This window comes from Mastigoproctus giganteus, chromosome 7 (assembly GCF_048544385.1).
Source record: "Mastigoproctus giganteus isolate SK-2022 chromosome 7, ASM4854438v1, whole genome shotgun sequence".
NCBI lineage: Eukaryota > Metazoa > Arthropoda > Arachnida > Uropygi > Thelyphonidae > Mastigoproctus > Mastigoproctus giganteus.
The window spans coordinates 74345396-74359652 of NC_143581.1; the positions used below are offsets into that span (position 1 = coordinate 74345396).

Sequence of the window (14257 nt, forward strand, 5' to 3'; positions counted from 1 at the left end):
ACGCTATACAAATCGTCGCCATGGTGAAAAGATGGAGGGTGAATTGGTACTTCGATCTTTTCGCCATGGCGACGATTTGTATAGCGATTAAAATGCAGCGATTCCATGACCATTATTGGCCTCGTGGTCCTCTGTCGATATGGGGCATGATGGTCAGTCTATTTTAATTTATTTTGATTTTGTTATTGTCTGGTAGTTCCTTTAACCCTCTTTTGGTGATATTTCACGTCTTTCGGAACTGGATTTGAAATTAATTTAGCGGTACCTCTGGGGGGTACCACTAAATTAATAAATAATTGGCATTAGTCTAAATTTTGTATAGTTTTAATTGGATTAAAAGTTCGAAATTATACAAGGGTTTACGGGCTACTATTTATATCTATTCCTTCTTTTCGTTCGATTGTTTATTTAGGTTATTTTTATGTTAATTTTCGCTCTACAGTTTTTGCCATACTACTGGCTTATGTTTTATTTTATTTTATTTAATTTAACATATTGGATGTATTTCAGCTTCATATGGAGGAATTGCATGTCGCTGCCTCTAATGAATGCTTAATTATTTATTTCTTTATTTCATTATAATTTAACATTATTTAATATAATTCAATGATAATATATATATATATATATATATATATATATATAAAAGCTATATACCGTAACAACCCCATGTGTCGAAAGTCGGAGACAGTAAGCTACGAAAATGATTGCTGAAAAACAAATTAAATATAGGAAGTAGCATTGCTCAGGATAGAAAGGAAAATAATAGTCTGACAAAGTAGTGGTTACTAGTCACGTAACTTTGTGGAGGTGAAAAAAGATGTTGCAGCAGAAAAATAGCATCTCAATATTGCGTTCAGTAAACTGACTCACGAGATTATATATATATGTGGTTATTACGTTTAGATGTATGTATTCTTTTAGATTTGCGAGTTCTCCTGTGCTGTGTTAATGCCATTGTATTTTTGCCATAGGCCAATTGTATATTATATATATATTCGTTTAATTGTAGATTGTTACCGATTATTGGTGTTTTTCATATAAGTATTAGTGTTCATACAAATTTGTAATCAAGTTAACCTAGTTTGGTTATCTTCATTCCATATGGCCTATACATTTTGAGTTAAGATAAAAAGTATAATGCTAAATGATAATGGTTTTTCATAACATTTTACTAATGAAAACATTTTATCTGTAGCAAGATAATTATTAAATCTTAATTTCTGTACAAATTTATATAATAATATAACGTATTGCATTACACCACGTGCCGTCAAAACCCCCGATAAAGTAGGGGATTGACGGCCACGTGGTGTAATGCAATACGTTATATTACTATATAAATATGTACAGTCTTTAAGATTTAGTATTATTATATAAATTTATACAGAAATTAAGATTTAATAATTATCTTGCTACAGATAAAATGTTTTCATTAGTAAAATGTTATGAAAAATCATTATCATTTAGCATTATACTTTTTATCTTAACTCAAAATGTATAGGCCATATGGAATGAAGATAACCAAACTAGGTTAACTTGATTACGAATTTGTATGAACACTAATTTTTATATGAAAAACACCAATAATCAGTAACAATCGACAATTAAACGTGTGTGTGTGTGTGTGTGTGTGTATATATATATAGACCCTCATAGTGAATCAAATTACTGTGGTTGTGTATGATAATTGCAACAGGGTATTTCTGCATAGAATCATAACTTTGCCATCTCATAGGCAAACTCGGGCCCAATTCATGTCTATGATTTGGCTCCTTATTTTCATCTAACCACATTTCATAGGCACATGGTATGCTTATTTTTGCACAAAAATAAGGACTGATTGAATATTTCTAATTTGTTATTTTTATTATTTTTTATTTTTTTGATTTGGTAGTTGTTGGCGCATCGGCTTCTGTGGCCATATTGCACCTCTCAAGGTTTTTGCAGTACTTTGATCCAAGCCCGAGGCGGGAATCGAACCCGCGACCTTTGGGTTGCCGGGCAGGTACTTTACCCACTCGGCTGTAATTTGTTATGGATGCTTGCATGTTGTGTGTACTGAACTATAGAATTTTCAGTCCTATCAGCAGGGCCAGTCCTGGATTGGGTCTGGGTGTGAGAATTAATGTTGGAGGGAAAAAGGAATGCAAGGAGAAAATCTCCCTGCCAGAATTAAGTCTCCCCCATTGGCATTTGGGACTCTTTCAGTCTGGGGCCCATATGAATTGCTCTACTGCACTCCACTAAGGACAGGTGCTGGCTATCTAGATAATGCGGTATTGCTGGAAGTGGAAGAATCCAAATTGGATGTTGATGTTCACCTTTTGCATGCTATCATTATCAGATTGTGTGTTAATGAATGCTCTTTGAGGCATAATAATCCCATGAATAGTATTAGTATTAGTAACGGCCGCATGGTGCAAGAAAGCCTATGGCTTATGCTGCACCAGCCAAAAAAAAAAAAAAAAAAAAAAATCCGAACAAAACAATGATAAAAACAAAAAAAAAAAAAAATAATAATAATAAATAAATAACTAAATAATAATAATTAATAAATAAAAAAAATAAAATAAAAAGGAAATTAAACCTATCATCCTATGTGCTTCCCTTACCCAAAAGTACTATCCAGATGACCTTTGAATTTCCCCAAACTGTCGGCCTCTACCACCCATGAAGGCAACTTATTCCAGTAATTTATAACTCGCTGGCTAAAATAGAACTTCCTGCAATCCAATCTAAACATTTCCCCCCGTAACTTGAATTTATGTCCCCTAGTTCTAGCATCATTTATAATCTTGAAAATTTTGTCCTCATTCATTTTACTGATGCCTCTCAGAGCCTTAAACACCTCAATCAAATCTCCTCTAAGGTGTCTAGTTTCCAAACTCTGCAACCCACATATTCGAAGTCTTTCTTCATAAGGACGCCCTTTTGCCGATCTCACCAGGCGAGTTACCCTTCTTTGCACCCTTTCAAGAAGCTCGATGTCTTTCTTCAGGTGCGGTCTCCATACTTGAACACAGTATTCCAAGTGTGGTCTAACATAAGCCTTATATAATGGGATTATCACGTCCCTATCTCTACTTGCAAAAGTTCGATAGATCATCGCTAGGACACCATGGGCCTCCCTTGCAACCTGTTTACAATGCTCAGAGAATTTCATGTCTGACCGTATCGTAACACCCAAGTCCCTTTCCTCCAGTACTGGCTTTAGTTGAACTCCACCAAGTGAATAAGTTTTTTTGGGATTACTGTTTCCCAGGTGTAATACCTTACACTTTGTTGGATTAAAGCACAGCTGCCATTTTTCTGACCATTCCTGAAGTCTATCTAGGTCTCTCTGAAGAAGCTCAGCTTGACAGTGATCATTAACTACTCTCCCAATTTTAACATCATCTGCAAATTTAGACATCACGCCCTCTATCCCTTCATCAATGTCGTTTATGAAAATTAAAAACAACAGTGGTCCTAATACTGATCCTTGGGGAACCCCACTTCTTACATCAACCCAATCTGAGGAATAGCCATTTATCACAACCCTCTGCCTCCTGCCCTGAAGCCATCCTTCTATCCATCTAAGGATTTTCCCAGTGATTCCAACCTGTTCCAGCTTATAAAGCAACCGCTCATGTGGGACTGAGTCAAAAGCTTTGCTGAAATCTAAATAAACAATGTCGAAATTATTCCCTAAATCCAGCTCGTGAGTGACCCTTTCGAAATAGCGAACCAGATTTGTTAAACATGATTTTCCCTTTACGAAACCATGCTGAGTATCCTTGAGAATTTCAATTCGATCCAAATGATCCTGAATTCCACCCTTGATCATTGCCTCCATGATTTTCCCTACTACTGAAGTCAGACTGACAGGTCGATAATTTCCAACTTCACTTTTAGAGCCACCCTTATGTATGGGAGATACATTTGCACTTTTCCAATCCAAGGGAATCTCCCCAGAGTCTAATGATGCTCGCATAATTAGCCTCAATGGTTCAATGCACTCGCTTGCTGCCTCTCTTAAGATTATAGGATATATTCCATCAACTCCAGGAGCCTTACTGGTCTGTAGGCTCGAAAGTTTTTTCATTAAATAATCTTGCGAAATTTCAATATCACTAATTACATATTTTTTAACTTCGCTCCCACAATTTCCCTTTGGCACAAAAGGCTTTTCATTTGTAAATATCGATGCAAAATAACTGTTGAGTTCATCTGCAACTGCAGCTGGTGTATTTATTACTATCCCCTTTCCCTTACATAAAGGTCCGATCTGGTTTGTCCTGCTCTTCTTGGCATTTATATATGTGTAGAATTCTTTATCCCCCCTCTTTGCTCTGTTTGCTAGTGATTTCTCATAAACTGCCTTTGCCTGTCGAACCTTTTCTGTGGCTCTATTACACATCACCTTGTAGCTGTTATAGGCTTCAGTACTTTTTATTGTTCTGTAACCTTTCCATGCCACCTTTTTCTGCTCAAGTAATGCGGCAACTTCACTAGTCATCCAACTTGGAACCCTCCTCGTGGAGTATTTTTTTAATGGTGTATACGCATTCAAGGCATCTGTGATTAATGTTTTAAAAGCGTACCACAGTTCAATTGTATTCATTCTCTGCGCGATATCTACCCAGTTAATAGAGGCCATGTAGTACCTTAAGGCATCGTAATTTCCTTTTCTGAAATTAAAACCCATTCCTTTGCCTTTTACTTCTGCTACCTCTCTTGTCATCATCCACCGTAGAACTCCGTGATCACTTCCTGCTACTGGTTCCTCTACTGTCAGCCCTGTTATGTCATCTGATTCATGTGTGATGATGAGGTCTAGGATATTCTTTTCTCTAGTATTTCCCTGACATGTTGATACAAATAACAGTCATCTAGTTGATTTAAAAATTTTGTTCCCCATGTCGAGTTTCCTTCCCATTTACTCCAATCAATTAGAGGCAGATTGAAATCACCCATAATAAGGCATTGACGCTTACTTGCCCATTCCATTTGCATGTAGAGGCTTTTGTCATAATCTTCACAATCACCTGGTCTGTAGATTACTCCTACTCGCATTATACCTTTGTTTCCAACTATCTCACACCATACAGACTCTATACTAGCATGTGAGACGTCTGAATCCGGGAAAGCTATCGTCGCACTCAGGCTGCTTCTGATAAGAAGCATTACCCCACCACCCCTTCTATCTAACCTATCCTTCCTAAATACATTATACAAGCCGTACTGAAACTCATCATCCCCAATTTCCGGGTGGCACCACGTCTCTGTAAGCCCTATTATGTCCGCGTTACTTGTTTTAACCAGCAGTTCGAATTCGCTCATTTTATTGACGACACTTCTAACGTTACTGTATAAACAATTAAGATTTACTGTTCTTGTATATTTAACAACCCTAACACAACCCTTGAAGTTTTTTAGGCTCTCTTCCCTGGCATTAGCTACCCGCCCACGTGAAACGTTTGTGCCCCCAGAACATCTAGATAATACGTCCAGTTGGGGTAACAGATAAGAACTCTTGAGGTATGTGCAAGAGTTACTTTGACCAATATTATCAGATAAACGCGTGTCAGTATTACCCACATCCCCCCTAACTAGCAGTTTCCCTGAACCTTTAAGGTATCCTCAATAATACTGGCAAAAACTTTTGCACCACCTTTGTTTAAGTGTATCCCGTCTCTACAAAACAAATTCCTTCTACCTACAAGTGTGGGCCATGCTGATAGAAATTTACCCCCTAAAGCCTTGCAGATTCCTTCAAGTCTTGAGTTAATCCACAAGGCTCTTAACATATAATCCCTCCTATCGTGTCTGGGCAGAATTGCAGACACATAGACATTATGGCCTAGCTCGCGACATTTCCTCAGCATGGTCCTGTATTTTTCCAACAAATCGTCAGATCGTGTACGTTTAATATCGTTTGTCCCCACATGAATAATAATATTTTCTTTACCCCCTTTAAAATCTGACAGTCTGTTGGTGACATCATCAATAGTTGCTCCCGGCAGACATACCCTGGTTCTCCTCCACCTATCTTTATTACAAAAAATATTCCCCGTTTCCCTGACAATGGAGTCTCCTAATAATACAATGTCCTTTTTAACCAGAGTAGTTTGCACTTGGTTTTTCTGTTTTGAGGCTCGAATCGGGTGTGCATCACTTGGTAGATTGCTGGAGTTTTGAGTCCCTGACGAGATCCCAGATGCATTATTTTCGAGGGCAAGCACTCGTTTTTTCAGGGACTCAAATTGTTCCCTCAGTGCACCAAATTGTAATTTAAGATCGGTGCACTCCTTACATCGATCACAAAGAAAAGAATCCCCAGGTGAGGTAGGATTAGTCACCAGGTCGACCTTGGAAAACATTCCACAGGTTCCACAACGGATTAAATCATGACTCACCCGTAAATCGCCATCTGCTATTTCCGTGTGAGTCACGATACCCTGTGACGTGTTTAAGGCAGATCTCGTAACTACCATTATAAAATTAAATAAATATCAATGAAAGTAACTTTAAAAAATTATATCTATAATATTATTAAAATCAAACAGTTACAGGAAAACCTATAACAAAATAATCCAACAATATCTAAATAAATCAAATATTTAAAAGCACTATCCAAAAGTAAACCACTTAACTGAGGAGCCCTGTCTATGCGCGTCCGCTCACCTCGAATGCCAACCTCGAATCTCGGTTGTGTATGATAATTGCAACAGGGTATTTCTGCATAGAATCATAACTTTGCCATCTCATAGGCAAACTCGGGCCCAATTCATGTCTATGATTTGGCTCCTTATTTTCATCTAACCACATTTCATAGGCACATGGTATGCTTATTTTTGCACAAAAATAAGGACTGATTGAATATTTCTAATTTGTTATTTTTATTATTTTTTATTTTTTTGATTTGGTAGTTGTTGGCGCATCGGCTTCTGTGGCCATATTGCACCTCTCAAGGTTTTTGCAGTACTTTGATCCAAGCCCGAGGCGGGAATCGAACCCGCGACCTTTGGGTTGCCGGGCAGGTACTTTACCCACTCGGCTAGCCCGGTCGGCTGTAATTTGTTATGGATGCTTGCATGTTGTGTGTACTGAACTATAGAATTTTCAGTCCTATCAGCAGGGCCAGTCCTGGATTGGGTCTGGGTGTGAGAATTAATGTTGGAGGGAAAAAGGAATGCAAGGAGAAAATCTCCCTGCCAGAATTAAGTCTCCCCCATTGGCATTTGGGACTCTTTCAGTCTGGGGCCCATATGAATTGCTCTACTGCACTCCACTAAGGACTGGTGCTGGCTATCTAGATAATGCGGTATTGCTGGAAGTGGAAGAATCCAAATTGGATGTTGATGTTCACCTTTTGCATGCTATCATTATCAGATTGTGTGTTAATGAATGCTCTTTGAGGCATAATAATCCCATGAATAAGTAGTAAGCCCTAGATAGTAACATAATTAGTCAAATCTAATAAGTTTAATGGAACATGAACGTATCTTTGGAACATAAATGTACTGAAGCTCACAAATAATTTACTGTATATTCTGGTATATAAGTCTACTTAAAGTCAACACTAAAAATCATCTAAAATTTTAAGATCGACTTTTATGCTGAGTATAAAATTGCAAACTTAAATTAAAAGGCATGCGTGTAGGGTTGGAATGACATGAATGAATATCAGTATATTTATTATGCATATATAACTTGTTGCTCACCTTTTCAAATCCAAGAATTTGTTCTTTCTTCATCAGATAAACAGTTCATGGAATTCTTGGGAGCTGTGTTTGGATTTATTTAAACTTTCAGTTTGTCAGTTTCTTATAGCATGCGAACTTCTGTGTTGAGGCATTGTTTACTGAGAAATCAATTTGCTGTATAATACTAAACTTGATTACATAACCTGTTCCAATAAAGAAAATCTTGGTTGAGTAATCAAATTTCTCATGTACATACACAGCATCAATGAGAATGATATTATGTCCCCTATACTTTATAGGTTTTTGTGGTTTTTGTTTTGTGGTTCTTTATATAAGGGAGTACTGTGTATGCTTACTATTATCTTTATAATTTATGATGTAGTGTCATAAAAAAGAAAGAACAGAAATAATTGAATTAAAAAATTAGTCTGTCATGTAATGTGCATTTTACTGTAATACACCGTTAAGTGAGTTGAAAAAGATAACTGTAAAAAAAAAGGGAGTCAACTTACATGTCAAATATATGATAAAGTATGAATTTTAAGGCAAAAAATTGAAGTCAATGTATATGCTGAACTGACCCTATATATGCAATATGTTCATTTAAAATGGGATTGCATCATTTCATTTCAAGACAGTTCATTGTATGATAGTTTTGTGCATGACAATTTTGCTGTATGCAACAATTTAGTGCACAAGAGTCGGTGTACGAGATAGTTTAGTGAATGACATTTTGCTGTATGTGAAAATTTGGTGAAAGACAGTGGCTACAACAATTCGGCGAATTCTTTGGGAGAATACAGTGTATAGCAAAGCAAGAGAGAAAATTCAAACTTTTAACCTGCTATGTTAGAAAATGTTGTGTGTAAATGGTGGATTTAGTGATCACAATACCATTCTTGTTATTTTGTATTTTAGATGGCATGTACTTTGTTTTTTAATGCACATTATATATTTTTAGGAGATTCTGTTAAAAAAAAGTGCCACAGACAGGGATACAAGAATACAAATTGGGATACAAGAGAACCTTGTATTACTGGATGGAATGCTGGCTGGATAATGCACATCTTCTGATATTTGGTTTGCAACCCATGCTATAGTTTTTATTGAAAGAAGTTAGTAGTAAGTAGGCTAGTACTGTGGCTGAGTTAAGGGTGGGTGGGTAAGCATCACTGGAGATTGTATAGGGATCGGAATTGGAGTCACTACATGGAAAAGCACTCTGGCCCAGTGAAGCATTTTCACTAGGGCCCATGGCGGTTCTTGATACTCCTGACTAAGGGATGGTAGGCCAAAAGATGCTTAGTTAGTATGGAGGATGGTAGTTAAAGTTATTTATTTTTGTACCAAAGAATTAAGGTCGTGAGGCATCTGTATATAATTCCTGTGAATTGCATATATTGTGTTGTCTGTCTGCCTTTGCTTCATAAAAACCCTGAGTTACCAAGTGGGGAGAGAACTTGAGCGCCCATCCATAAAAATTCATAGTTTGGAATTCAAACTACCTCATTTTCCACATGGATCCTAACTACAATGCTACCTGAAAGGCCATTAGTATGGAGACAAGATATAAAGAAACACTTTTAAAATACTTTTTTTTGGGGGGGGGGGGGGTCTTTTACAGTCCATGTTTTTCAAGTATCTAGGATTGGTTGGTTGAGAAGGATGAGGAAGAAATCACCAAATTGCCACATACGGCAAAATGTCATTCACCAAATTGTTTCTTACACTTAACTGTTATATACCAAATGCACCAGATTGTCACAATACAGCAAATTATCATGCTCCAAACTGTTCTTCAACGAATTGATGTGGACCCATTTAAAATTTCTGTATGGAACGCACACGCATGAGATTAAAATGGCAAATGGAACAAAAATAACAATATTCAGTTTTAAATATGGTATAAGAGGATGTGAAGTAAACAGCACTTGTTTTCAGATACCAAAACCAAGAAGAGAAAGTGAAGCAATTTCTTTTACAAATTAATTTTGAGTGAACCAGATGAATATCAATCAACAATAACAGTATCCTATACATATGTTTGGTTGCATATCAACACTGCTGATTGTCTTTCATACAGTCGAAAAGGAAGTTCAACTTGTTAAACACAGAAATGGAATTGTTTTGGTTTTAGCAATTTTCTATGCTAAAGCGGCTATTTCATAATTTTTATTACTTGATAAAGTTTATATACATTTTTGGGGGTGGGGTGAAGTTTGTTTGGCCATTTGTAAGGTTAATATAATTAGTTTTTGTGGATATTCCTTATTTAAAAATTATTGAAATCAATTTCCCCATTGAATGTACTTGTTAATATATTATTTAGATGGCCAGTTACCATTGCTGCCTTGTCTGTTTTGATTCTTGTCTGCCTCATCCTTCTGTGGGGAGTAATTCGACATTCTCGTTGCCTTCTTATCTTGTAAGTATGAATTTCAGTGATTTTTCTGTTGTTGCATTAAGATTATTGTCTTTTTGTATTTCTTGTGATAGCTGAGTTGAAAAATTTGATTGAAAACAGTTATTATTTTACTTAAAAGCTCTATAATTTTAGCTTCAGGAATCTTAGGTTTTTGGTGATGTATAGTAATATGGTAGTCAGAATTCTTTGCCAAGAAAAAGAGTATGCTTGGTGTTCCATGAAATAGGATATCTAGAATATTGATTCTCAACATTATGTGCTTATGTATTTCCATGCTCCTATCAAGGTATCCTGCTCAGGAAGATGCTGAAACATTCTTTTGACTGAGGCAAGGTTAATTTTTAATTTGGCAATGTTTGGAATGCATACAGATTGCTTGTAATCTCTCATTCAATACTCTTTCTTTACTCTGAAAAAGAAAGGTGTATGGAGACATAGTGACAGTGTTTGTTGTCTGACAGCACTGGAGGCCTGCCCCAACTCTCTGTAGTAACTCTGTGGCACATGCAGTTCACTGTAAAGGTCAGAGTCTGTAAGTATAGGGTTGTACTTCTGGCTGTTTAGCCGTGGGGCCTCCTGCTGGGACCCCATCTGTGGCTGAAACTGACACAGAGTTGCCTGAGCTTTATGTCAAGCTCAAAAAAAAAAAAAAAAAGTGTAGGGGAGAGAGTACATGGCAGGAAGATAAAAAGTGGAGTGGAAGATATAGTGAAAGCAACCTCCATGTGAGATGGAACAGGGTGTTCCACCAAGCAAAAGTAATGAAGGAATCCCCTAAGGGATGGGGGAGCAGTCATGCAGCTAGGACATCATGTGGTGGGTTGCCAAGGAGGCATTATGTTAGTAACTAGCAAATCCTATCCTATAAGGGTCTGCAGTATTACCCTGGAGGTACCAGGGTTAACAAGATCCGAGACTAGCTGAGTTGTGTGTGGTTTTCAGTTGTATCTAATACAAGTAGAGTGATTTGCAGTAGAAACTTGGTGCAGTTGAGTCACGTTGCTCGTGGAAGGAGTAAACAGCATAATTGCAGAATCCTGTGTTGGGGCAGATCTAAAGGGTTATCATGGTCAATGTTGTTGCAACTGGAGTGGCAACTCCAGTTGCAACAACATGATGCCCATGGATGTCAGTTTGAATTTAGTGGACCCATATCCAGTTAAGAGGAAGGTAGTGTGAAGTCCTGGGGAAAATCAGGGAGACACTTTTGGGTATGTTTGGGCAATGTCAGAGAGGATTTCTTAGTGATTGGGCCCTTGTCAGATTCAGTCCATTTGGCTTGCCAAATCTGCTTGATCTTGGCTGCATGAAGTTTCTTTTCTCAACTGTAGTATGTTTGAACCACACTCCTGTACAGTAACCACACGTAGGAAAAAAAATGATGGTTTAGTCCCCAGTCACTCCTGCTAATATAAGCAATCCAGAAGGTGTGGTTTCTGATTTTGGTGTGTAGGTGGGCAGGCAGGCCAGATGAAGGTAAACTTGGTATCCAGGATGACTCTTAAGTACTTAAGTTGTGAGACAATCTTGATAGTGGAACCATTAAATCACTAGACCAACTCATTTGAGGTGGTCTAGTGATTTGGAGGGTTCCCTTTAAAGAATGCAATGAATTGTCTCTGAGGAGATTTGTAGCTTATGTAGGTTGGCCAATGTGTTGTAGAATTTGGAGAGAATGATTTGCCGAGGCATCAAGGGAAGCTCTGCTGTTGCCAGCAGTAGTGAGAATGAGATCATCTACAAAGGCCGGTGTGGTGACATTGCTGATGTTCAGGTTTAGGACCTCATTAAGGATGATGCTCCAAAGGAAGGGGCCAAGAACAGAGCCTTGTGGGCATCTGCTGTGGATTGGCCAGGTGACTCGACGTTAGGTTGCCAAGATTTTCCATGTTGTAGGTAGTCCTGGATACAGTTATTTAGATTGGTTAGTATTTGAGTCTGGCACAGATGCCTGATGATGCTGGGCCACCAGAGCAGGTCAAAGGCCCTGGCAAAAATTTGCTGGTGTTGGTGGCAGATGTTGAGAGCCTATAGAGGGCATTCTTGCGGCTGTGTCCTGGACAGACGCCATATTGGCTTTCCAACTGGAGGTGTGGCAGTGTAATGCTGCTGGAGCCCAGGGAGGAGAAGGCATTCCAAGAGCTTGCCGAGTAAACAGAGGAGAGGAGAATTTGCATAGTACACAGAGGAGGTCAGCCCAGGTCCTAAGATCAAGGCTGTTCTGTTTTTTTTGTTTTTTTTTTGTAGGGGGGGGGGGGTGGGTTGTCAGAGTTTTTAAGTATCAGTCTTACACTTGCAAGCTTAGTCTTCAGGAAAGGTAGTGATTGAAGACTGATTTGAATTTTTGCCCTCTCATTTGTGTAGTCTGAGCAATAGGAAAGACTGTCAAAGCCTTAAACATCTCACAGAAGCCTCATTTTAGGAAGATTCTGGATCTGTTGGAATGGGTGCAGAGAAGTGCAGTGAGACTATTGAGAGGAACAGAAGGGTACTCTTACTAGGAAAAGCATCAATTCTACAAACTGCAGTGTCTGGATGCCAGACATCTGCAAGGAGTTTAAGGCTTTGGATTTAGTCATCTAAATTCTGATGGTGCCTTTCCTCTTGCTTAGATACACACATGAGAGACAAATTTAAACTGAGGTTGGATTGTTACAGAATAGATGTGCAGAAATTTGCTTTCACCCAGCGGGGAGTTGATTACTTCAACAAATTTCCACCTGGCGGAAATTTGTTGGGTAGTTTGAATAAATTTAAGGAGGGACTAGATAAATTGTTACAGGTATTGGACAGGTGTATGAACCTGTCCAATGTGGGAAGCGAGTTTTATTTTTGCTTTGCCTGTATAAGCTTGCATTGCATCATTTCCACTTCTAATACTAATATATACTGTTTATTTCAGTGTCTTCCTGTCAGATCTGAATCTTTTGGTTTATACATAGGCAACAGGCACAGAATGGGAACAAGGGTATTATTTTGCTGCTAGGTTAGCAAACTTCTTGTGTCACAGTTGAGAGTGTTCAGCTTGAACCCATTTGGCTAGAGGTATATTTAGTGGGATCGAAGCACTTGTTTTGGTTGCTACCGATTGAGTTTTTTGTGGTCATGGCATGCAAGTTCTTTAGTTTTACTGGTATTATTTGTTTTCTTGCCTTTTGGTAGGTTACTTTACATTCGACTTTATATATTTGAATTTCCTTGCCTAGTTTGCAGTGTTCACAAACTTTTGATTAAGCTGAGTGATCACCATTACAATTTGGACAGTGAGGAGATTCTATATAGTATGCTTGTGCATGGTATTTTGATCTGCAGTTTGGGCAATAGTGAGTCACTTGACAAGTCTGAGTAAACCATTTTATGGAGTTATAAATGCCAACCTTTAGGAATTTGTCACACCATATGGGATTTGGAATGAATGGACAAATATGGCAGTTTATATAAGGTGTGTCTGAAAAGTTTTAGGACTTATTTTTTTCAGACAATATTACATTGGCTGCTGTTGAAACTATTCACTTCAGGTCTGAACTGGCTCCATGCCAAGTTTCATCAGGGTGCACAAAGGCATTCTGCTAGAAAGTCATATTTAAGTTGGTGCAGTTAAATCACTTCATTGTGGATTCAAGGACTGAGCAAAGAGCGGCAATAAAATTTTATTTTAAAGACAGAAAAAGAGCAACTGAAACAGTTGCAATGGTGGTGCAGCTTATGAACATGAAGCACTATCATGGTCCAACATGTTTTACTGGTATGGGCAGTTCCGTGAAGGGCAGGAAGATGCATGGAGTGGTTGCCCATCCCAGTCTTGTATGGCATTGACCATTGAAAAAGTTTGCTAGCTGTTAATGGGAGATCATTCGGCTTCATATCAGCAAGGATACTGTGCATTCGACTTTTTCGAAGATTTGAAAAAAAAGGAAAGTGTGCTTGCACTTTGGACTGCATGCATTGACAGCTGCATAGAAGGAGGAACGAGTTACTGTGTGTTGAGATGGCAGACAATGATCCAGACTTTTTTTTTTTTTTTTTTTTTTTAAATCATAACTGGTGATGAATCCTGGTGCTTTGAATATGAACCCAAAAGAAAAAGACAATCAGCTGCATGGATTGGAGAAAATTTGCCAAGGCAAAAAAAACTACAGTT

The 14257-nt window shown here is 38.0% G+C and overlaps 1 protein-coding gene across 3 annotated transcripts in view; it reads left to right on the top strand.

Annotated features, from left to right (window-relative positions):
* LOC150083000 (protein tweety-like) overlaps nt 1-14257 on the top strand; it is a 472105-nt gene that overhangs the window by 263938 nt on the left and 193910 nt on the right. For all 3 annotated transcript variants that reach the window (XR_016547147.1, XM_090376971.1, XM_090376972.1), the window contains exon 6: nt 10021-10116. Coding sequence is in view for 2 of the 3 variants with exons in the window: in XM_090376971.1 (XP_090233097.1) it covers nt 10021-10116 (96 nt within the window). In the remaining variant the exon portion in view is untranslated. The remainder of the gene's footprint in view (nt 1-10020; nt 10117-14257) is intronic.